General features: G+C 37.9%; 1 protein-coding gene across 6 annotated transcripts in view; it reads right to left on the minus strand.

Moving 5' to 3' along the window:
• Nucleotides 1–26,162, minus strand: part of PIK3C2A (phosphatidylinositol-4-phosphate 3-kinase catalytic subunit type 2 alpha) — a 52,760-nt gene that overhangs the window by 24,571 nt on the left and 2,027 nt on the right. The window contains exons 1-10 of one of the 6 annotated variants that reach the window (XM_087879595.1): nucleotides 23,004–23,268; nucleotides 18,959–19,075; nucleotides 17,934–18,054; nucleotides 15,929–17,096; nucleotides 12,086–12,186; nucleotides 5,717–5,874; nucleotides 4,223–4,343; nucleotides 3,029–3,140; nucleotides 1,388–1,467; nucleotides 995–1,058 (exon numbers count right to left, since the gene is read on the minus strand). In XM_087879595.1, the coding sequence (XP_087735721.1) occupies nucleotides 995–1,058; nucleotides 1,388–1,467; nucleotides 3,029–3,140; nucleotides 4,223–4,343; nucleotides 5,717–5,874; nucleotides 12,086–12,186; nucleotides 15,929–17,011 (1,719 nt within the window). In that variant the 5' untranslated portion in view covers nucleotides 17,012–17,096; nucleotides 17,934–18,054; nucleotides 18,959–19,075; nucleotides 23,004–23,268. Of the gene's footprint in view, nucleotides 1–994; nucleotides 1,059–1,387; nucleotides 1,468–3,028; nucleotides 3,141–4,222; nucleotides 4,344–5,716; nucleotides 5,875–12,085; nucleotides 12,187–15,928; nucleotides 17,097–17,933; nucleotides 18,055–18,958; nucleotides 19,076–23,003; nucleotides 23,269–26,162 lie in introns of those variants that run through there. The other 5 variants (XM_087879583.1, XM_087879612.1, XM_034416966.3 and 2 more) reach the window with 5 other exon arrangements.

Below are 26,162 nucleotides of genomic sequence, written 5' to 3' on the forward strand. Positions count from 1 at the left end.
ACTGGCTGCCACCTAACTCTAAAGCATATTGTACTGACACCGAAGAAGCTGGTGACAAGTTCACAGAACAGTATTGTGTATACAATAATCTACATAGAAGATTATTTGTTCAGCACGGTTCTATTGTGTTCTGAACCTGTGTTGGCAAACAGTGGCACAGGAAATATCATTTGGACGAAGAATGGAAGAAAGAGTGAATTCATTTTAATTTTGGCATATTGTAGATGTTGCCAATGTCCACTTTTCTTACTTCACTGTAGTAAAACTCCTTCTTACCAGACGAAAATGGCATACTTGTGATATGAATAAGCTATAGTATGGTTCAGGGCAGGGGTCCCCAAACCCTGGGCAGTGGCCCTCTATTGGGCCCTGGCCTATTCGGAACTGGGCACACATGCATGCAGCTCAACTCTCTCTCACACACACACACAGCTCAACTCGCACAAACGGCAGGCCTGTGCATGTGTGCACAGTTCAACTTGCACCGAGCCAGGCTGCCAAGCTGCAAAGATTGGGGACTGCTGGCTTAGGGAACTACTATGTTTCAACTGGAGGACAAAAAGTAATGTATGAAGCTTAAAGTAGATTGGAAAGTGAGGCTTAGTAAAAAATTTATGTGTGATCAATAACATCTAGCAAATCACAAATCACAAACAGCTAATGGTACAATATAAATTGATGTATATATATAAATATTATTATAAATATAGGATTAGTAAAGCATGAAATGTACTGGAAGTAGGCTGTGTGAATCATTCATAAGGGTGTCTTGCAACATACATTGATGCACAGAAAAAAACCACCTCTCCCCAATGAACTGAATTTTCCAAGGGGCTCAGATCTTGACAATTAGAAAGCCTTTATAGCAATCAGAGCCTTCCAGAGGATGCAGCTATTTCAAGAGTTCAAGGAGTATGTCGCTCACACCAATATGCATTGCCAAGTGCTTCTTTGCATAACCATAATAGGAGACAACTTGAATGATAACGTTTACCTTATTTTTAAGCAGTATGTCAACTTGATTGTGATAAGCTTCTAACAGTTCTTCAAGAGAGTGGCTGGAACCAATGAGAATAATTCTATTACTTGGGACATGCTATTAGTATAAGCTTTGTAAAACAAATAAAAAGGCACCAACATAACAAATGCTCGATTACAAAATGTAATGTTTGATTGCCCCTGGAATGAGGTTCCCCTCTGAGATCTACACAGCTCCCATCCTGATGGCATTCCAGAAGGTCCTAACAAACTGGCTTTTCTCCCAGACATTGGAGTAGGCTAAATGAAACCCATTATTAGAAGTACTTGAATATGTTACAAATATTTTGGAGTTTGGTGCTGGGCAGCACCAAAATAGAAACAAATATTATTATGACAAAGCTGTTACCTCTGAATGGTCTCTCTGAAAAGCTTTTCTACATGGCAGAGATGTTTTGTCAAATCTATTGTTGTCCCATCATCATCTTCCTAATAATAGAAAATGTATAAGTAATTTGCCAAACTTATCAATATTCTCCCTTGACCTGTAAAAAATGATCTAAAGATGGATAGCCAGTTTTATTCTGAGAGTTCTGAAGATGAGAAAATTAGCATTTTTTGCTACCACCTTAAATAGAAAACTGGCAAGAAATGTCTGCTTTCAATTTCTCTACTAAAAAGTGACTGGCTGTTAAGTTCATAAACAAGAACTAATATTTGATAGTATTCTCCAATTTAACTAGCTTTGCTCAGGATGAATTATCGATTTTTTATAACAAACTTATGTGTAACAGTAATTTGTTTCATAGGTGTATTCATTTTTAGTTTCATTACTGGATTTCTTAAGACCAGTGATGGCTAACCTTTTCCGGACTGAGTGCCCAAAGCGCCCCGCCCCCACGCATGCGCAGCAGAGACCCGAAGACCAGCTGGCTGGCAGGAGGTGCCCATGCATGCACAGCGGAGCTGAACTGGGGTGACGGCTCGCATGCCCACAGAGAGGGCGCTGCGTGCCACCTCTGGCACGATTGCCATAGGTTCGCCATCACGGCCTTAGACTTTTAAAAAAACAACAACAACCCACGATCAAAAAACCTCCATGCTCCCTGCATTTGTTTTTTCACCTGTAGTAATGCTTGCTGTTCTCAATCCTAGCCTTTAAGTTGCCAGGTAAATCTGCAAACAGTATCTGGAAGTGGAATATTGCAAATCAGGAATTCTTACTATTTAGTCAGTTCAATATGTATTAGTATGTCATTAGGGCCAATTTCTAGCATACTGGAGAAGAAATATATTGGCTGATCTTTAAAGAACAGAGTAAGCATGGTTAATATTTAGGGATCACCAAGAAATCGCAGAAATATAGTCTATACTGGGAGGGTGGAAACATTTTCAGAAGAATGCAATGATAAACCACCTATGCCTTGTTATACCAAGGACAACAATATGAATATATCCACTAGACACCAGGATCTGAGCTCAATTTGAGTTTTTTTCTTTCTCAGGCCAGTATCAAGAGTGGAGATCTTAGGATGTATCATCTTGTGAAAATCTAGGTCTCTGGTGAAAGCTCTAAAGCCAGGAAAGGTGGAAAGAAAGAGAAGAAGAGGATGACCAACAGCAAGATAGATGGAATCACAGTGGCAATGGGTGCACTTCTGGAAGATGTGAAGGGCCAAGTTAGTGACTGTCATGGTAAAAATCTAATTGGTTGCTAATAGTTGACATCGATTTGATGGCACATAATAAATCAATTAACCTATATTTGTAATGAGGATGGTTTGCAATTCTAATCATGGAAACTGTTTCCACTGAAAGAACTAGCACCAGAAAGAGACTTTCTGGCTGCTCTTGAATTACTTGATGAGCTGCATAACAGAGAGGGGAAGAAAATAGACCAGAGATAACTCATAATTCTAGGTACATGTGAGTCATGGTTACAAGACAGAGTTCACAACATAATAAAACAAGGAATACGCAGAACATCAACAACACATACAAAATGAATAAATGATGGCTGTTTTGATAAGTGAGTTTCCTTTGAACTTACTGTTCGTACAAGATCTCTGCAAATAACATTATTAGTTAATAACTGTAGAATAATCTCCGTGTCCCACTTTCGGCAGTTTTGAATATACTCATGGCTTCCAACACAATGCTTGCTGTGAAAAGAACAAATGCTGTGATTATTCACTATTTCAAATTATCAATAAGATTTTCAACAAACATGAGTTCAAGTCCTGCCTTAGCCGTGAAAACCAGATGGGGGACTTTGAGCCAGACACACACTCTCTCAGCCCAAAACCAACTCACAGGACTGTTGTGGAGAAAATAGGAGAAAGGTGTGTTGGATATATTCATATGCCTTGCATTATTTGTAAAACTAAAGGCAGGATACAAACAAATAAATAAAAATATATGGACATAGTTTTTAGAATTCATGGCTCCCTTCCCCTCACTAGTTTTCCCATTTCTCTTTTCAAATACTGCTTAGCAGAACTAGAAAGGGGCTAATAGCAATCATGGTTGGAAAAGCTTATTCAGATAATTCTGAATTTCTGTTTACTATGTTATTAACAGTAAATAATTAGGATGCCAGGCTTCTGGTCTTCTAAATCAAATACATTTGATTTAGACATCTGATCAAATACATTTCTCAAATAAAATAACTCTAGACATATTTAAAACACTATTATTTTGGCATATTTAATTGGAATACAGAATTCATATTCCAAGCTGTGTCTGTTCTGATGTAATATTGCCCCATTACTGTATAGCATGTCATGTATTCTAAACATGAAAAGTTGGCAGAATCACTCTTAATAAAACTCCAGATTAAGAGATGATGCAGAACCTGCAATAGGCCAAAACTATATTAACTTTAAAAGTAAGTAAGTAAGTAAGTGACAAGACACATGCTTTTACAACTAGCTGCCATTTTCAAATATTACAGGATTCTGCATTAGACAATTGAATGTATTCCATGACAGCATATTTTTTCAAAGAATAGTTAAGTTTGACAGTGCTAGTAGGACATTATAAATCTGAAATTTAATATGAAAAAGTATGATTAATAAAATAAAATGTACAATATGCCATAGCTAAATGAATAGTTCCAAAATCAACAATAACACCTATTTTAATTCTTATTGCTAAATTACTTACACCTTTTCCAGTTAGTAACAATCAAATTTACATTCACTGTATTTTCTAGAAATCAGGATGTAACCAAAGCAAAACTTACTTCTGTAAAACTTCTTCTTGTCCACAAACTTTTAAAACATAACTGCCAATATCTACATCGTTCAAGTCATCATGTACCCAGCAAAGAGCCTGCATTATTATAAGTTCAACTGGGGAACTCACTGTTCGGAGAAAAACAAATGCAGAAGGTAACAAAAATAGTGAATTGAAGGCAGTTTTGTAAAATAGAAAAATATGAGCTTTCTTCCCTCGTTATCTCCCTGTGCCCATGCACACTGAAAAACCCCTATAATTTGCATGTGGCCTGCTCTAGGATTCCCAGGGATCCATCCAATCCGAGGTACCCCCATTTTCCACTTAACAACCAGCATGATCAATGACCTTGCCTACGAAAGCCATGATGTAGTTATAAAGTTGACTCAACTCATATGGTGACCCTATTAACAACTGCAACTACAACCGAAATTCCAGGCTCAATTGTGGTTGTGAGTCAAAGACTACCCTCAAAGGTATACCATATTTTTGAGAGTATAAGATGCACCTTCCCCCCCCCCCAAAAGCGGGTGAAAATTTAGGTGCGCCTTATACACCAAATGTAACCCTGCCCACCCTCTGGCCCCCACCCTTTGGTGGGTAATTTGCGCGCCTGCTGCCTTCCTTGGATGTGGTAGCCGTTTCTCAGGCTCCCTCTCCAGAATCGAATCCTGATTCCCCGTTACCTGTGGTCACCATGGTAGGCACAGAAAGTACCATCGAAAGTTGATAGGGCAGATGTTCGAATGCGTCGTCGCCGCCACGGGGGCATGTGATCAGCCCGAGGTTATCTAGAGTCACCAAAGCGGCCGGGGCAAGCCCGGGTTGGTTTTGGTCTGATAAATGCACGCATCCCCGGAGGTCAGCACTCGTCGGCATGTATTAGCTCTAGAATTACCACAGTTATCCGAGTAACGTGGGAGCGACCAAAGGAACCATAACTGATTTAATGAGCCATTCGCAGTTTCACTGTCACGCCCGTGTGTACTTAGACATGCATGGCTTAATCTTTGAGACAAGCATATGGTACTGGCAGGATCAACCAGGACCTCGACGCCTGACACCCAGCAGTTTATCTCCTTGCAGCAAGCAGCAAGAAGAAACAGCCTATTTCAGCTTCAGCACAGCCTAATTAGCACAAGTTGATTGGATCAGCCTCTCGACTCTCAGTTGTTTTGGTCTCAGCTGTTTAGCATGGGCTCTGCTGCTTGCTGCAAGGAGGTAAATTTCTGGGAGCAATTTTTTTTTCTTGTGCTAATCAAACTATGCTGAAAACGAAAATGAAAGTAAAGCAGGCTATTTGCTGTTTGCTGCAATGAGGCAAAATTGCTGGGAGGCAGAGGCAGATTTCTTTTTCTTGTTTTCCTCACCAAAAAAGGTAGGTGCGTCTTATAGTCTGGAGCATCTTATACTCCGAAAAATACGGTAATTCATTACCAACATTATTTTGACAATCTTTCAATCTACTGAAATATATCTATTAAAATAAAAATGCACTTACCATCACATGTGAATGTCACTGGCTGTTGGAAACCCCCAATTTCTATTGAAATCTTGATGCTGGAATTCTCTCCACTTACATTTCTTTGCAACATGACTGGACTCAACACGAAACCCAAGTTTGTATCATACTTAGTATGAGGAAACTTGGTCCTTAATCTGTAAACAACGTTTATAAATGGAGTTACAATGATCCCTAGAGTAACAAACAAGAACATAAAGCAACACAAAGAGCATCAAATTGCAAATTGAAGCATGATTATGCAGGATTTCCGTTGAAATCAATGCAGTTTTTGAATTAAAAATACTTAGATTTACAGGTAAATCCTCAATTTACAGCAGTTCATTTAGCGACCGTTCAAAGTTACGACAACACTGAAAAAAGTGACTTATGACTGTTTTTCACAGTAGTGACCTTTGCAGCATCCTCAAGATCAAGTGGTCAAAATTCAGATGCTTGGCAATTGGTTCATATTTATGACCGTTGCTATGTCCCAAGGTCATGCGATTCCCTTTTGAGACCTTCTGACAAGCAAAGACAATGTGGAAGCCAGATTCACTTAACAACCAAGTTACTAACTTATCAACTACAGTGATTCACTTAACTGAGGTAAGAATGGTCGTAAAATGGGGCATAATTCACTTAACAAATGTCTCACTTAATGACAGAAATTTTGGGCTTAATTGTGGTCGTAAATCAAGGACTACCTGTATATACCTAATCTATTTTTCTTTAAATTATTTAATCTCCACTCTACTCTGTTAAACAACATTCCCTGACAGGTTCAATATTTTAATCTTTTTAAATCATCCATCAATTTCATCTTTTAAAATAGTTTTTAAACTGATTTGTGTAAACCTAGTAATTCTGAAATAAACTACAGATTTTCCTAGTCACTTGATTCCTATCTCCTTCCTTCCTATATACTTGTGCAGCCAAACAAGTGCCATTCATGCAAATGAGGGAAATATCTGCAGGCTAGAAGGAAGCACAAAGTATGCAAAAGGACATTTAAAAAAAAGAAAAGAAAATAATTGGGAGGGAGAGATAAAATCTTTGCTTAGTGGCAAGAATGTTGACTGGCTGTTCAAAAATGAAACAACTTTGAAAAGGAGAGAAAGGTTCAGAAAGGGAAGAGACCCATTTATAATCTGCTCATGGAAGGAATTATTTCGTATGGCCAGATCTATCTCCAAGCCTGAAAAAACAGAATTAATTTCTGGCCTAGCTTCTTATTTCACGATGAAAAGATACTCCAACTTTTAAAGTTAATGTAATTCCTTTTCCAGAAATTGCAGACTGAAAAAGGCCCCAATTGGATAAGAATGGCTTCTACCAAATAATGTAGCTAGTCTTTAAGAGATTTAGAATACTCTCAAATGTAATCTAGATGTAATAACCTGGAGGACAGGCTAAAGCTGAGGAAATAACTCACAACAATTAGGTAATGTTTTCTTCTTACTTTCACTCCTAGCTGTACTTCAAGCCTTGGTACTACAGGGGTTTAAGGCACCCTGTTATTAAGCTTATTAAGACCAGCTGCCTGCAATTACTGCAGGGTTCGAATCTCGCCAAGGCTCAAGGTTGACTCAGCCTTCCATCCTTTCTAAGGTAGGTGAAATGAGGACCCAGTTTGTGGGGGCAATAAGCTGACTTTGTATAAATATACAAAAGGATGAAAGCTATTGCTGAGCACATTGTAAGCCGCCCTGAGTCTTCGGAGAAGGGCGGCATATAAATCAAATTAAAAAAAAAAAACAAAAAAAAAACTGAGGGCTGGAAGAGTGTATTAAGAAAAGAAATACTTTATAGCAAAATTGCAATATATGCCATATTAATTATATTATATTATATTAACTCCAATGCTGGGACTGAGACTAATTCATCATTCTTCAAAACATCTCCTGTTTAAATTACCCCTTCAAATATCCACCCAGGTCAAAAATAACATTCAGAGACTACATTAGCAAAATATATTATTACAAAAGTGAAGAAGATAAGTAGTAGCTCAGGATTCAATTGTCAGGTTCTTGCTGTTCTCCAAAGCTGGCTTTCTTCTTCCATTTAATTTCCAGTTTGGGTAGCATCATGAGTACTCCCGACACCAAGAAATGCCACTGGCTGGTTATGCAGATATGAAAAAATAAGCAGCACCAGGGCAAAGGGTTTTTTTTTTCTTTTTTAATATAGGTGCACATATCAGTATTTTACATTCTTTCAAACAGTATCTAATGGCAATGATGATGTGATTAAACAAAAAAAAAGCCTATGTAAAAAAAATTTCAAGCAAAAAATTAAGTGATATGCCTGGCAGAAAATAACCAGATAGGCATTTCTTGTAACTATCTAAGGGTCTCTGACATTGATTGGGAAGATTTCATCACCACTCTTTCACGCTAATATCGTTTTTCAGCTGTGCAGTGTTTCACTGCATAGCATCTTGATGGGATGTAGATGCAGGCTTTAATGGCCATTCCGAGCCCATCCATTTCTTTCTCTGTCACTTTAGCTATTCCTTGGTGGATGTGCTGGAACAGTTAGGGTCACTGTCATACTGCAAAGTCCACTCTGAGTTGAACTTCAATCTTCTGACAGATGGTTTCACATCCTGAGGCACCCTCTGAAGAATTCATAGCAAATTCTGTGTTGGTGAGCTGCCCAGTCCCCGATTCAGCAAAGCCGCCCCAAACCATGTTTCCACTACCATCCTTTTGGTATAGGGTTTTTTGGTGAAATGTTCTCTTTTGTTTTGCCAAACATGACTTCTGGTATCTTTGCTTCTTCAGTCCAGAGCACATTGTTCCATAAGTCCTGGTCTCTGCCTCAGATGTTCATGACCAAACTTTAGTCTGGTCCCAAAGCTCTTTCTGAGGTTTCCTCCTTGCACACCTGCCATCTAATTTTTGCAGCTTCTTTCTAATGGTAGACTCATGCACTTTGACATCATTAGTGACAAGAGTTACCATAGCTCCTATGATAGTGATGGCTAATGCACATGTGCCCAAAGTGTGCATATGTGCGTGCGAATGCACACATGCATGCCGAAACCCCCCAAAATGCAATGCGCATGTGGGCCCCACACATGTGCCCCACCCCTGCACATGCACGATGCCCCCCGCACCCCATGCAGGTGCGCGGGGCCCCTCACACATGCGCAGCAGGGACCCCGAATACCAGCTGGCCAGCGGGAGGTACACGCACATGCGCAGTGAAGCTGAACTGGGGCAACGGCTCGCATGCCCACAGAGAGGGTGCTGTGTGCCACCTCTGGCACGCGTGCCATAGGTTTGCCATCACGGTCCTATGATAAAATTCCAGGCTTCTCAGAGATTTCTTTCAGCAACTTGCATTCTGCTCTTGGGCTGAATGTGTTGGGAGAGCTTGGCCTGGGCAAGTTGGCAATTATTTGAAATCTTTTCCATTTGTAGATAATCTTCTGGGCAGTGGAATGACTGGCACTCTTTTTAAATCCTCCCCAGACTTATAAAGTGTCTACAATATTTTTTCTGAGAGCTTCAAAAACTCTTTCAATCTAATACATTCTGGCAACAAAGACCATCTCAAACTAAGCATTTAGTTTAAATAAGTCTGGTTCCTCCAAGATCCTTTCTAATGGTGCTCTACTCATTGCCACCTAATCTGGTGCACTTGATTCTAATTTAGGTATTTGAGGCAGCCATAAATGTACTTTTCCACATGTACATTTACATTTATTTAAGTTACACAATGAACTACAAAATTTAAATGGTACATATTCATTACATTCAATTCTTTTTATCAATATTGTTGAAATGAAAATCAAATAATTGTTGAAATAGTCATAAAACTTCAAAGTAACTTACTTTTTCACATGGCTAAATGTCATATGAAATATATATCAGCTTGTCCAACCATTCCATGATGTACGATTGGACAGGATGTGTTTCTGGCAATTTTCTAAACATTTGTCTAACACAATATTTTTCAATATATTTAAATGACTCTCTGTAATTTATATCCCACTTTTATTACTTTATAAGTAACTCAGGGTAGTGAAGTTTCCTCCTCCTATTTTTCCCACAGCAACAACTCTTTAGGGTGTGATGGTCTGAGAAAGAGTGACTGGCCCAAAGTCACTCATCCGGCTTTCATGCCCAAGGCAGAACTAGAACTCCTGGTTTCTAGGCCAGCAACTTTAACCATTAGTATGGAAGGATTTTGTTGGTTTGTGGGCTACAGTGATGCCAAAGAGTTGGATTAGGCTGTTGGTGGTTTCTGAGATGCTTTTGATGAATGAATTATCCTTTTCATGACTTGCAACATTTGTACTGTGATTATTTAATTGAATAGACCCTTTTTAATGAAGTTGCATGGATATCCATTGATTGGAAAATATGTAATTAATCTATTTTTGTTTTCAGTAGTAGTGGGTTACTACATTGCAGTTTTTTTTTCTAACCTTTATTTTTTTGCTTAAGATGAAAGTGTCATTTACATAATGAATCCATGTTTGGGGTTAGGAGGATTTTCATGCACCGTTGTTCTTATACTCCATTTGTCCTGTTTGATTAGATTACTTAAGGTTTTCTTTTCATTTTGCTATGCAATTTGAGTATTGGATTTGGGTTTATGAGATTGTATGTCTCTCTGACTTTCAACCATTCTTTTGCTTTTAGAATATACTGTTATGAGAGAGTTATTGACCCAAAATCACCCATCCTTTTGATCATCCTAAGGGGAGGATCAAAACATAGTCTCTCAGCTTCTGCTACAGTATTTTAACTCCTATACCAAACTAATTCTCCAATTTCAGTTGCTTAATACTCCCTATAAGTTAGTCCTTTCTGGAGCATGCTGTGTTCTGAAGTAAATATGGAACAGCTCAACAGAACCATCCATTCTGGTTCAGTTTCATCTTTTTCTCTTGGGATTAGCTGCAATTGGGTCTCAGTTTTTCTTTTTATCCACCTGTTTTTGCAAAGTAGTTTCGATAGTAGTCTTTTGATGGGTTCTTGGTTTATAGTTTGTCTGAATTTATGTTTTGTTGTTGTTGACTAGCTGGTATTAGTCTTAAGGTGTGCATCCACTATTATCAGATGTATCATTTTCTGACTGCTGTCTTCTGCTATTTTCCATTTGGTTGCATCACAGCTTCTGAACTCAACCCACTCATCAGATTATGGTTAAGGGAGTTAGTATGTTGTCCTAACAACTAATACACAGTCAAGCAATCCTTAGTTCAAAAGCAATACTCATGCCATTTTAACTTTATTTCTGATAGAGTGTGAGATTCTAAGAAAGAAAGGGGTTGGATTAATTTTGCCTGACTTCACATAGAGCAGTTTCATGGACTTTTTTCATTTTTTTGAAAATAAAAAACAAAATAACAGTCCATAAAACACTGATAGCAAAAGATTACTTGAAAATAATTGCCCTAAATAGAGAAAGATTGCTGTACCATATGATACATATTTGTTGGTGAGCACCTTAGCCATAGTTAATGTTAAATCATGGTTGTCAAATTCTACTGTGTGATCAATAGCATGCAAAAATATTGCAGTAAAGTGCTATGTTTTTCCTGATTAAGGAAAAGCAGGGTTCATATAAAATCCTGGCTTGGATCATACATCATTCTAACAGAGTTTAGCAATAGCATTTCTTATATACCGCTTCACAGTGCTTATCGCTATCTAAGTGGTTTACAGAGTCAGCATATTGCACCCAACAATCTGGGTCCTCATTTTACTGGCCTCGGAAGGATGGAAGGCTGAGTCAACTTGAGTTGGTCAGGATCGAACTCCTGGCAGTGGGCCGAGTTAGCATACAACACTACATTCTAACCCACTATACCACCACGGCTCTTTTAAGCAAATAGCATATTGTATAAACTCACACAATTGTAAATTATTCACCAAACCTTGATTCAGCCATTATGTCCAACCTATGCTGTACATATGTAAACAACAGATTTAGTTGTGCTAAAGGACCACATTATACAATGTTACTCTTTGCTTAGTGTGGTAAGTGAACAAGATATTTAGTTAACTTGCAAGGACTATCTTACTTGTTAAAATGTTCAAAACCTAAAAATATGAACAGGAAGAAAGATTACTCTAATCAGTGTGTAAAATCAGTACTGATAATTTCCTTAAAAGAAACACACATCTTACCATTCATTGTAGGAAGAGAGCTATGTTAATATGGTAACAAAAAACAGAAATTTGTTAGAATCTTTTCAGATTAACATATTTTACTAAAAGACATGAACTTTCTTGAGCTACAGCTCACTCTATGAAAGCTTATGCCATATAATAAAACTTGTTGCTTGAAAAGCTGACATTACATTTCCATTAATAATAGTGACTAAGTTTGACTTAAATTGCTACTTACTTTGCAATGGAATCACAAAATGCTACTTGTTCTCGATTTTGCCATTCAACATTTTTTAGAAGCTTGTTTTCTCCTGGCAGGCTACTGGTCCCATTGTCTGTCTGAAATGTAAAGATAAAGAAGTGAAGTGAGATGCATAATTCAACATAATTCATATATATATATATACAGGAAAGGTTTAGAAAGCTGATCTATATTGATCCATTTACTAAAGGAAGTAATTTTGCCAACAGAAATGACAGTCTCTGCTCTATTAATGCAGAAGGTCACACATCCTAATGACCAATGCTGCTTTCAACTGGCAACTTTCAGCTGGTGCAGAAATACTGGTGAGGAAACAACTGAAAGAGAGCTATCCAGTTTTACTACATTCACCAAAGGGGGAAAAAATACTAGTTTTTGCTATTGTAATAAACCTGTGTTGAGTCTAAATGTAGCTGAATTATTGATAAGATTTGATGGAAACAAGATACTTCATTACTAAATCATTTACTTTATAAATGTCTAACATTAGGTAAAGTGAAGTTTTGGATGCTGCAGCTACAGCTGTGAGTTTTAGATACATATATAATAGTGGCCAAAATTATGGAAACCTTTTGGGAAAAGTGTATTTTTAAGGTTTGATGGCTAATAACACCACTTTTTTTTTTTTTTGGAGTTTCAAGATAATCATATTCCATTGCTGGAATGGCCTGGGAATAGCCCAGACCTTAACCCAATTGAAAATCTATGGAGCCGACTAAAAAAACTTGTTAGTCAGAAGCAACCCAGCAATAAAACCCAGTTAATAGAAGCAATAATTCAATCTTGGTTTCACATTATAACAGCTGCAGAACTAAAAGACTTGGTTCACTCCATGGGAAGACATTGTAAGGTTGTAATTCATGCTAAAGGTTACCCAATGAAGTATTAACCGACGTGATAATTTTCGTACATCTCATTTTTTCTATGGTGGTAATTTTTATATATCTCGTTTTTTCTAAGTGTTTCACTTTTCTTCTTTATATTGTAACTGCTATTCTAATAGCAAATCCTTCATAAAAGTTATTGCATTACATTCTTGATTAAATTATCTTTCCATTGATATATAATTTTATGGTACTACTCAAAAAAAGTGGTGTTATTAGCTAGTTTTAGAAAATACACTTTCCCCAAAAGGTTTCCACAATTTTGGCCACTACTGTATATTGATGAGTTTTTATGCCAATTGTAAGGCTTCCAGCAGTTATTTCCAACAAAGGTGGCTTACCAAAGAGAAAACAGAAGTATTCGGGATTTCTTTTCTTACTGGATTTTATTTTTTAAAAAAATGTAAGTCACGGAAAGACTTAGGTAGTTTAACAGCCTAAAGCAGTAATTTTGAAACCCACCATAACACACTGTGGATTTGGCAAAGTGGTTATACAACAGATGTTTTGTCTAAAAGCATCCCTAGATGAGCTAATTAGGAAGGGATTCCCTGTAATTTTATGTTAACAGTGGAACTTAGATGTGCTGGATATTTCTGTGCTTTATATGCTTTGTAATTTTTTAAAATTTTCCCAGACACTGATTCAAAGATTCCATTCCACAGTATTCAAGAAAAAGAGCCAAGTTACAATGTGGCAAGAACTGAAGTGCCAGAAGTATCCCTGCTTTTTTTTTTTTTTTTTGACATTTCTCTCCACATTTAAGGAAAAACAGTGATTCTTAGCACATGCTCCTAGAAATCTTCTATTAAAAAGTAATACATGTGTCAATATCTAGCATAAACTTTATTACAGAATGCCTGCGGGCTCCATTGGATTGTGCCCACCAGCCTTAGAAAATGATTGTTTTAAATTGAACAGTACCCTGGTGGACTGGGATCACTTACCAATTTACTTTTGGTACATGGGTATTTTGTGATTACTTATGAGTACTATGGCAAAAATTTGAGAACAGAAAGTTGTATGTGTATGTGTGTGCATACACCTACATACATGCAAATGTATAAACACATACAAGCTTTCTTAGTTCCAACTACTTTTGCTTAGAAGTAACCAATCTAACATGAAATATTAGCTTACTATGAGGCTCTTGTGGTACTAAATTTTGAAATGCCTAGTAAGTGAGGATAGTTCAAAATCCAATAGATAGTTTTGTTCCTGTTATGGAAAGATGTGAGCAAACATTTATACAGCTGTTCATAGTCAAGTGGATTTATAAAAAACAATTTGAATACATTGAAAAGAGGACTTGCATCATTCCTGCTACCTGTGCCATTTTGTGTCAGCCATTATAGCCACTCATTTGCTTCTGATTTAAGAGACATGTCACATGATTCTGTCACATCAGGAAATGTCTAATTTAATATTGCCAAAGTATATTCTGAGAAACAGCATGTAATTAAACGACATTTTCTGAATAGCAAATAATGAAGCTGGGCTAGTCCTGCTTTTGGCAAGCTGTATAGTATAATGCATTAAAATAGCTAGTACCAAAATCAGGCTAGAAAAGATAATTAAAATAATATTTTATTATTTATGTGAAAGTATTAAGTAGTCCCCTGTTTAAGAATGAGTTCCATTCCCAAGGTCTGTCCTTAGGTCGAATTTATATGCAAACCAGAACACTATTATTGTATAACACCGTATAAGTAGTATTGTATAATAAATTAGAAACATTCTGTATTTAAGTTGAACTACTGTGTATTTAACTTGATACTGTGTATAAAATTTTGTAGCAATATGCTCCATTCTTAATTATGGCTCATCCTTAAACCAGAGCATTATTAACCTAGGAACTTGTTGTATTTTCAGAACTATATAAAAATTATCAGGATACAGAGATTTTTAGTTATCGAAACTTCTTGCAAGAATTAGCCATTTCGAGATCCCATTAAAAAACACAAAAGATAAATAAATACAACATCATTTGAATGTTATTGGTTGTTAATCCTGAGGAATATTAACAAATAGGATGCTACTCTACACCCACCGTATTTTTTAGAGTATAAGACGCACTTTCCTCTCCCCCAAAAGTGGGTGAAAATTGCGGTGCATTTTATACACCGAATGTTGCTGAAACCCTGCCCACCTGCTGGCCCCCACCCTTTGGCCACACACTGCATTTTAGACCTGTTCCAGGCTGCGGGGATCGCCAGGACATCGCCTCTGATCGCTGCCTCCCCACGTTGCATTTTTGGCCTCTACACATTGCGTTTTCGGCCTCCACATGCCCCATTTTTGGCCTCCATGTGTCACATTTTTGGCTGGTTCCAGGCGGCGGGGATCAGCGGCAGAAGCAATTCCCATCGCCTGGAACCAGCCTAAAATACGACACGTGGAGGCCAAAAACAGGGCATGAGGAGGCCAAAAATGTGATGCATGGAGGCCAAAAACGTGATGCGCGGAGGTTGCGGTCAGTGACGATGTGCTGTGGTGATCCCAGCAGCCTGGAACAGATCTAAAACAGAACATGCAGAGGCCAAAAATGTGATGCACGAAGGCGGCAATGGGCTGTGGCGATCCCCACAGCTTGGAACAGCTGATTGGAGGTATTCCGGGAGGCTGGTCCAACCGCCAATCAGCTGCTCATGCTGAATCAGGCTGCAATAACATGCTGAAGCTGTCCAGGCTATTTGCTGCAAGGACGCTAGCCAAATGAATACTGATGGATACTGGTAAGCAGAGGCAGAATTTTTTTTTCGTGTTTTGCTCCCCAAAAACTAATGTGCCTCTTATACTCTGGAGCATCTTATACTCCAAAAAATATGGTATTTATATAATTGCAAGGGAACAATTTTCTACCTAAATTTGGTAACAAACGTTTGCAAAGTAACATTTGCATTTAAATGGAAATATATATTTTAAGATGTTTTACCTGTGAAGTTTGGCCCTGTAATTTAGCAAGCTGAGCAGTTCGAATGTTTAAAGACTGACTTCTTGTAACTGTTGCCCCAGAAGCAGATTTCCCACTAAGTTTTCTTTCAAGATGGCTCTTTCCTGGAGACTTCTCTTCTAGTAGCACAGCATCCCAAGGATCTTCTACAACTTTAGTTATCTTTCCTCCATCTTCTGAAGTATAAAATATATCTATATTGTCCACCTTTGGTTTACTTAAAGGATCTAAATCCAACCAATCAAATTTACTAATATCATTGGAGCTTTCAGAGGTTGGCAAACTAATAGTAGGTTTAGCACCAGTCATTTCCAAGTCTGTCTTTGATTTCCCATTTTTTTGAAATTCTGAAGTACTTGCAATCTTATCAAATACTTTTGCCATTTCAGGGGTAAGTGTTGAATGATACATGGGTACACTTCCTTGTGGATGGAAAGTTGAAGTAAATGGCATTGGGTATGAAATGTATTGAGACCTTTCTGGAAGACAAAGATAAACAGGCTTTGTAGATTGGTAAGTGGATACACCTGGATGAAAGCCATTCTGAAAGTTACCAACTTGTTTATTGAAAGAAGGTACAGGGTAAACAGAAGATCCGGCACTACTGGAAGACCCAGGCAAACTAGAGGTCCACTGCCCTCTTTGAGCAACAGGTTGAGAATAAAATTGTGAAGATGATGCCCCAAGAATCTGAGGGGCTGACAATGTAGATGGTTTGTGGGATTCAAGATTTTCTTCTAAAAGAAGTTTCTCTAATTCAGCATGTGTAAGTTTGTCTATGTCAATTGAATTTAACTTATCATCCACTTTCTTCTTGCCATCAGACTCTGGAAACACCATAAGATCATGATCTTGTTTTCTGCAGGACTGAACACTTGGCCAAGAGTAGCTTAAGGTGTCACTCTTTTGTCTACTGCCAACCACTACTCTTTCTTTTTGCATCTTAGCCAGAGCTTCAGCTTCCATTTGCAGTGCTTCTTCTTTGTCCACGTCTTTGGGTCTTGCTGGATCCAAAATTGGTGATGAACGTTGTTTAAATTCATTGCTGCTAGATATCTGGGCCATTCTGTGAAAGCAGATGTCCGTTAACAATTTCAATTCTTCTTCAGAAACTCTTTGGCCCCAAAATGTTCAAACAGATTCAATAAAACTAGTGGAGGGGGAAAAAACATATAATACTGAAAGTATTTACAAAGTCACTATTCTCCATTTCTACTTTAAAGTTCTGTCTATTAGGGCTATATAGGTATTTGGATCAGAAGCTGGAAAGATGCTTTTGATTCACCATGGAGATGCTTGCAGCCAGCAGCTCCCTAAAAATGCCACAACTTTTCCCAGGCTTGCATGATAGCCTTGAAAAATACCTGAAGCATTGACAGGATGCAACTACACTATCCTATCTTTAACTCTTTAATTCAAATAAGTATTTTTTCTGAGATCTTACGGCTATTGTATAAGATCAGAAAAAGTCACAGCTTGTCTAAGGAGCCACTGACAGGTACAACAAATATACTAACACCAGATGTGAAGCACTTTTCCTGCTTTGGATCCATATTATTATACATTCCTACCTAATATATATAAGGCATTAAGAATTTGTACATTTGGAAATATTGCGATTAATAACTATCCTTGACTTAGTTTCTCATATCAGATGATTATTCATCTGGATTGTTCTGAACTATAACACTCTAAGGTATAAATGTAAAAAAAAATACATATTAAAATAATTTCTATGCCATTCAGTGTTTTCTCTTTGTGAGAAAACTGAGATACACAGCCCTAAGAACTGCTGATGTACTGTTTCCCCTTAAAAGTAGTCTTTTAAAAGCAATCTCTTCCCCTCTAGCCTAATAGAGGAGGACCCAGAGCTGGCAGAATTCCTTAGTTTCTTAGAGAGATTAAAAGATAATCACCAAGCTCCAGCTACTTGCACTTCTAGCTAATATGAAAGAAAGTGCCTTCTGTTCATCCACTCACAGCTTACCTGTCAGGGGTGATTCTGCTTAAGGCCTTTAGGCAAGCAGGCTGAGTTAAGGTCATCACAGACTTCTAGCTTTCTTCCATTATTCCCACCAAAGCTGGGCAGACTGAAGGAATGTGTAATACTAGGATTAAGCAAAAGAATATGGTTGATGGAAAAATGGGAAAATATGGAATATATATTAGAAATATGGCACAACCAATACTGCATATTGTATACCAAAGTCATTCATTAGACATTCATAATTCTTCCTTAGATGAACCATCAGTATTAAAGAACTCTATGTGCTTTAGAATAGCCTTTTTGTATCAGCACTGAATTCCAGTTTGTTTCTTATTTATTTAATCAAATTCATAAAGTGCCCAACTCAACCGACTCTGGTCAGCCACAACTTCCCTAAGATTCTGGCATTCTGTAAGTTAACCCATTTGATGTACCTTGGCTGAAGAGGTTTTGTGCTTTTATGCACCATTTTGCTCAGTTAAAGGTTACAGGTATAAGTGTTTTAGTAGTATATAGATATAATGCAAACAACAAACAAACTTTGAAAAAATAACTCGGCAACTATGATTATGATGTAAGCAGTTAGTTCAGAAGCATATTATCAAAACTAGTACGGCTGATAGTAATTTTTTTATTTGTTGTATTATATCACCTGCCTCAGGAAAAACAGGTAAAGAAGTCTGGCTTAAGAACAGCTGTTCACTTGTATAATTCTGGCAGTTACAATAATAATAATAATAATAATAATAATAATAATAATAATAATAATAATAATAATAATAATAATAATAATTATATATATATATATATATATATATATATATATATATATATATATATATATATATATATATATATATATATATATATATATTTTTCTTACTTTTATATCGCCGCGGATTTAGTACTTGATGAGAAATCAGTATCTTTATGTAAAGGCAAATTATTGAAATTGTGCATCACACTGTCCTGATCATTAATACAACTCAATGCTGGCTTAACAAACCCAATCCAAGGTCTCCTACCTTTCCTAATGAGAAAAAGGCATTTTCAGTCTTTAAAGCATTGTGTTAGAAATTTCTACTAGAAGCAGAAGAGTTTTCAGCACAGAAACAGCTCTAAAACGTAATGCTTTGGAAATCCTGCAAGATATAAAATAAATTGCCTGTTTTATGGTAGAGCTAACAAGGAGAAACAGAATATTGCTTTTCAATTTGAAAAAAACCTGACAAGAAGTTACTAAACTGTACTAGAATATCAGATTCAAATAGGAAGGAACTACATTCAAGCATCCATTCAGTTTAGGTATGGAGTTCACTACACAATTGTGCCAACAAGTCACAGAACTGTGTTTAACAAAAAATATTCTTTATATGATAAAATATGTAATACACACAACTGCACGTGCACACACCAGCAAAGCTTGTTTTAAGTAGTAGTACTGGAATAGCCTCACCAGGCAGCAGCTTCTAGCTGCCCTTGTCTGGCTCAAAATCTAAGCAAGAATCAGCCTGGTTACAGATGAGGCCTGGCTACTTGGATAAGAGACTACCAGGGAATATCAAGACTGCAGGCTACAATAAGAAGTTGAAAAATAAGCCAAATGAAAGTTATGGCAAACCACTTCCATATTGTTGCCAAAGAAAATAATATAAATGCATGGATATGTCCATGAAGTTACCAGATGCACATCCATGAACACCACCTACCAATCAGAAAATACAATGAAAACATTTTACTTCTTGTGATCTGCCAGCAGCCTGTGGAGCTGGCAGCAGAGTCTGACAGTGAGGAGACTGGGGAGGAACATGGGCCAGTCCTGGAGTCTGGGGAAGGCTCGGACGAGGGCTCTGCGTCGGAGGCAGAGAAAGGGCCATCTGGGAGGTACGTGCTGCCTCTGGAGCTTCCAGAGTCAGACCTTAGCAAGGCAGAGGAACAGGGGGAGCCTGTTCCCAGTGCGCGCATGCACAGAGCTGCCAGAAGGCAAGAACAGTTAAAACAAAAGGGACGACTCGGTAGTAGGGCTTGGAGATGATTGGCCCCTCCCATAAGACTTAAAAGAAGAGCAAAGGCACGTGAGCTTTTGTAGGAAGCAACGTTGTTAATTCTGTGCAGTTTAAAGTCTGAAGCTCTGTTTGATTCTGGACTCTGTGTGGCTTTGCCAATTAGGTCTTTGGCAGCGTGTCAAGGGAGATAAAGGTGGGTGATTATCAGCCTTATCCCGAAGGACTCTTTACAACTATTTGGGACTCATCTGTGAATGAACAGAATTCACAGATGTTAAAATAAAACAGGTTTTTGGGACTATTCGTGTGTTTTACTGACTCAGGAAGCCTAGGTCAGAACATTACTCTGACACACAGGGAAAGACTCAACCATAGTTTCAAGTGGGAAACTATAAGCATCGTAAACCAAGCTAAATCCAAAACTGCTAGGGAATACCCAGAAACTTGGTATTCAGACAAATCAGCCACCAATAAACAAATAAACCACATTTATGCACTATTAAAAAAAATCAATCAAAAAATCATGAAACAAGAACACATCCTCTCCAGCAACCAGTACCCAGATAAGCAGGAATTAATACCAGATAAACAATCTAGACAAAAACAATACCCTAATCAAGGAACATTATTAAAATTCTGACGCTTCGCACCACATCCCCTTTATGACAGAGGTAGTGGTGGTGCTGCAACTACCTCACCTGCCTATCTCACCATCTCAGCCCCCTACCCACCCACCACCACACACAAAACTACTGTGGCCCTGGATTCCTTGGCCTGCTCCCTGCTTACTTCTTCTTGCTCCAATATGCCTGGAAGGCCCAGAGATGTCTCCTGGCCCATTACACCCAGATCTACTCACCTTTGCCTTTTTGTGCAACTGCTGATAGGTGAGCTAAGGCCAAACCAAGGCCTAGGCAGACAGCTAGCAAATGTGATGTTTCTGAAGGATAGAAAAAGGCCATGTCTAGCCTTCAAAACAATTTCAAGAAAGGAAGGGGAAGTCCTGCAGCAGGCCAGAGAAAGGAAGCTTGGATCCTGAAGATCTGAGCTTTCTTTCTCTAGCCCAGCATGGCAGTTCCCTTTCACACATAGAGGGCAAGAAAACTCCTGTGGTGAGCTAGAGAACGGAGGCTCAGATTTCCAGGAGCCAAATGTTTCTCCAGACCAGTGCAGACATTTCTTTCCTAATGATGCAACTGGGAGCCAGGATTGCAGTCACTGAGCGAAGCAGTCACGTGGGCATCTTGCTTAATAACCACACTGGAAATTCCGGTCCCAATTGTAATTGTAGGCAGAGGACTATTTTGTGTATTCTCTTCTATTAAGACTTTTCTTTTTTCTTTTTTAATCTAATCGTAAGATTAAACTGGAAGGCACTGTAATGTAGTGACAGAAATATAGTTTTGGACTGTATCTAAAATTCACAGTATCAGCACACAGGCAACTGTCATACTTAATAAGGTACACAATCTAAATTCTTTGAAAAACTTAAAAAGTGATTTAACTTTCCTAACACTAAAGGACTGGAAAGTGACCAGGCTATTTCTGTCCAGGAAATGTTATAACTGGTGCACCAGCCTCAATCAGTGAATAGGACTGGAAATTGCATAAACTAATTGTTTGGCTGGCAACAGTGCTCACTGTCTCTGAACTACAATTCTGAGGATTCAGTGGGTTACAACCAGGGGTGAAATCCAGCAGGTTCTGGAGAACCGGTAGTGGAAATTTTGAGCAGTTCGGAGAACCGGTAGCGGAAATTTTGAATAATTCGGAGAACCGGCAAATACCACCTCTGGCTGGCCCCAGAATAGGGTGGAAATGGAGATTTTGCAGTATCCTTCCCCTGCCACGCCCACCAAGCCACACCATGCCCACCAAGCCACGCTCACAGAACCGGTAATAAAAAAATTTGGATTTCACCACTGGTTACAACCACCAGCTTAACTGGATTACTATCCAATTAAGGATCCATTTTATGAGTGCTGAGTTTCAGTTTATGGACCTTTGTCTCCTTTCTTACCAGAATTATTTCCTGGGCAACTAGGAACGCAATAACATTGTATTATGTATCTTCGGTGATCTCTTCAAGTGGATGTAAACTTGAATTTACTTTTTCTATGAATTTTCTCTAACATACATAAACACACACAGGGCTCAGCTCCCAAAGTAATTTTATGTAGTGAACAGGGCAAGACTGAGATAGGATCTCCCCAACTTCCCCTTCAGTACTTCTCAATGTGACATATACCATTGGTCAGGCCAGCCACAATGTGCCCAGCACTTTCTCTCAGTTGTTGCCACTAATAGGTAACTGCTACAAATATTTATGTGTCCCCAACTTCCATCAACAACATATTACAAAATCAAATTTTGCTAATTGTCATCTCTTACATTCATTTAATTAGAATTCTGCTGTATATTTTCCTAGGTATAATCACTCATAGTACTTATTTATGAAGCCCTGGACAACTTATTTCAACAAAAAGCAAGTTTCTCTTAGTTTAATAAGATTTATTGAAAGATGGAAGGAAAGAGGTACAGGATTCTCGACAAATGAACTGTTTTTATTTAGAATCCAATTTATCTTTTAGGTGGCTAAAGTTAATTTTTTTTTAGCCTTTTACTCAGGCTCCAGTTTTCTTAATGGATAACTGAGGAATGTCCAGTAGTCAGCATGTGAATGTCTCTGAACACAGCATTATACTTTCCCTTTGTGCGGGGGAATAATAACAGCATTCTTTCAAGTATCAGGCACAAATGCATCTTCATATACATATGAAACAAGTTGTAAATCCTTCCATCAGTCAACCAGATCGATATTTGAACATTTCTCCAATTACACTATTTCTGCTGACTTAATATTTTTCAACCTTCTCTTAATATTTATCACTTTTCTTTTAGTGTTCTTTTTTTCTTGAACACTAACATTGAATTTGTTTCAATTCCAGCCTTTGAGGTATCACTATTATTTCCACGCAAATATCTAAACCACTCCTTTGAATATTCTCTCATTTTGATTTCATCTCAAATCATTTCATCATTTTTATTTTTTAATTACACTCACTATGTCGGAAGCTCCTCAGATTGGTCCTTCCATCCATTTCCCATGTTTTGTTAATCAAAATTGCTTTGCATTTTCCCTGTCTCTTTTAAACTTAATCATTTGATTAGAGCACAGTCTTTTTTGTGACGCTCATTATATGTTTCATCCTCTTTTCTACAGCAATAATCTACATTTTGCCTTAGCCACAGTCCCTTTACTTTGTCATACCACTCACTAAACATCCTTATTCATGCTTCCATCCCTTCTATTACTATAATTCTACACAGTTCTGTGGCACTTTGTGATGTAATTCTTTTCACTCCATTCCAAACAGCTTCCAGATAATGTTTTCTTATAAACTATATTCAATTTATTCTGTTAGGAGCTTAACTATTCTTCAATATTTTAAAAAATATGACACATACGTTCTTTCCCAAAACAATTTTACTTTAATTTCTTTCTTTTTCTTCCAAGTCCATTTCTCTGCCAGGATCCACATTCAGAATCTCTCATCACCCTGTATCCTTCAACAATTATATCAATATTTTATCATTAAAAATCAACTATAACTTCAGATTTGTTTCAGATTTACTATCTGTACATATAAATAGATTTATGTTTAAACCACATATTCAGAGCAGAACATTTTCTAAGCAGACTGCTCAACATTCTCAATAACTGAAACTATGTATTCACTTCCTGTTTGTATTTATCAATTCTCTTCCATAAAACCAGACTACTGTCGTTTCAATCTATTACATCCTTTTCATTTTTTGTAACTCCACAGATACATAGCATATCTATTTCTCTTCCACTGCACTTGCTCATTTGTGGTAATCCTAAACATTCCAAGTTGCAATCTTCCCCATGTTTTTATCAAATGTGCCTAGTGATACTGACCTCCAGTATTGATCACTGTATTTAGTCAATTTCATATTGTGCTTTTCAGGCAGACATGGAAGGTATAGATGAGGTTAATTAAATCAATCAATGCCACGTGCAATATGCCCTACTAACAGTAAGAACAGTACTGATCAGATTTGGTACATGCCACAAATGTTACTGAAGCTGTTTGAAAATACCTTTCCAGCCACCATACTGATGTGCACTCAGGATATTTACATTAAGCATTTCTTACACTGCAATGCTCATCCAATGAAAGTAACAAAACTATAGCTAGCTAGCTATAGTTTTGCACTGCTACAGAGTTGCAGTGACTTCAAGGAATAGTCTAACATACGCACTCGCCCAGCCAAATAAAATAAAATATAACTTGTTATATCACCTACAGTGCCTCTCAACAACCAACCAGTGGGCTAGTGAGAGAAACTGACTCCAAGGCACCAAATGAATTCTGTGGCTGAGGATGGACTTCATCCTGGCCTTCTACAAGAGTAGTTCAATATTTTAACCACAACTGGTTATTACTACCCATGTTTCCCCCAAAATAAGACCGGGTCTTATTTTCTTTTGGGCCCCCAAAATAAACACTAGGGCTTATTTTCAGGGGTATCTTATTTTTTCCCCCCATGTGCGGAAGGTCCACTTCTTCGCCCCGCATAGGCTTACTTCAGGGCCCCCACAGGCAGGCCATCCATGCCCCGACACCTGCTTTGCCTTGTGGCAGCAGCACACCTCTCAACCTTCTGCTCTGTTGCGGCTGCGAGCAAGCAGAAGAAATGGGTCGGCGGCCACATGGGCTCCTGATGCACATAGGTGTTGATGCTGATGCTGAGAGGCAGGTGTAGGGGTGTGGATGGCCTGGCTACAGGGGCCCTGAGGTAAGCTGGTGCAGGGTATGTGGGGCAGCTCCACCTGTCTCGTGGCCACAACATTGCAAGCAACCAGACGGAATAGGCAGCCGGCTGGCTGCGCAGGCTCTTAAGTAGAGCTTAGTTTGGGGGTAGGGCTTATATTAGGCCCACACGTAAAAACATGCTAGGTCTTATTTTCAGGATAGGTCTTATATTTGGGGAAACAGGTATATTACATTGAATAGTGCTATTATTAAATTACATTAGCTACTCAATCAAACGAAGAATGTCTGTGTATTGTTTATTTATTTATTTATTTATTTGGTCAAATTTATATGCCGCCCTTCTCCCGAAGGACTCGGGGCGGCTCACAAAGGATTAAAACCGTAGAACAGTACAAATAAATTAATTTAGATTAATTAAAAATACAACAATTAAAACCCATATTAAAACCAAACTAAAAACACCCCGCAGGTCAGGCGATTTGTTTAAAAAGAAACTCTTGTTTCTAACTAGAGTTTTGTTAGTAATTGTTATACGAATTGTCAAATCCGCTTCACCATTTTCTCTTTTCTCTTCACACAACTGCTATGTATATACATCACATTCTTTTCCCTCAGGACCATTCTCTATGCAATTGAGGCAGTAGGCTGTGGCCCACAAAGCTAATGTGTGAATAGACATATTAATCTTTCAAACTCTTTGTGGTATTTATAGTACTCCGTTTCATTTGGATGGTGGACCTCAATTTTTCTAATATGCTTTTCACTGTTTGTATATCAGTGATGAACAAATGCAAAAAAAAAATGTTTTTTAAAAAATGATAATCTTTGACAAGCTGACCTATGGATAAACCCAGAAGCCACTGTGAATAAAAGAGGCACAACAAGGTGCTATAACTTAGTGGTAGAGGATACTGTTTCAATGCAGAATGTTCAAGACTCATTCTAAGGCAAATATGTGTAGGGCTGGGATAGTTCTTTTTTTTCAAACATTTAAGGTCCACTGCCAATTAATACAGAACTAAATGGATCTGATTCAGCATAGGGCAAGTTTATGACATCAGAACATTCAAATAACAAACTCAATCTACTATGGTTACATAGTAATTTTCTGATAGCATGGCGAGACCTAGACCTTCAATTTTTCAGCAGTTAAGTGGCAGGAGTAGCATATGACATGAAAGTCTGCCACAAAGGACAATGGAATGTGGTGGGTGGAGTACAAAATTCCTAGGGGATGGAGGGGGGGAGAATCTGGTACAAAGATATGTAAGATATACAGTAAAAATTTACAGCAGAAAACTGGAGAAAATCTTAATTTTCTTCTTTGAAAGCAAATATAAAAACTTTCACTTGTGTTTGTCCTTTCCTAAAGTGTAAAAGCAAGACAAAATAGGTTTTGATTCTACAAGAACCAAAGCTTA

This window comes from Pantherophis guttatus, chromosome 1 (genome assembly GCF_059756535.1).
Source record: "Pantherophis guttatus breed Tessera chromosome 1, ASM5975653v1, whole genome shotgun sequence".
Classification (NCBI taxonomy): Eukaryota; Metazoa; Chordata; class Lepidosauria; order Squamata; family Colubridae; genus Pantherophis; species Pantherophis guttatus.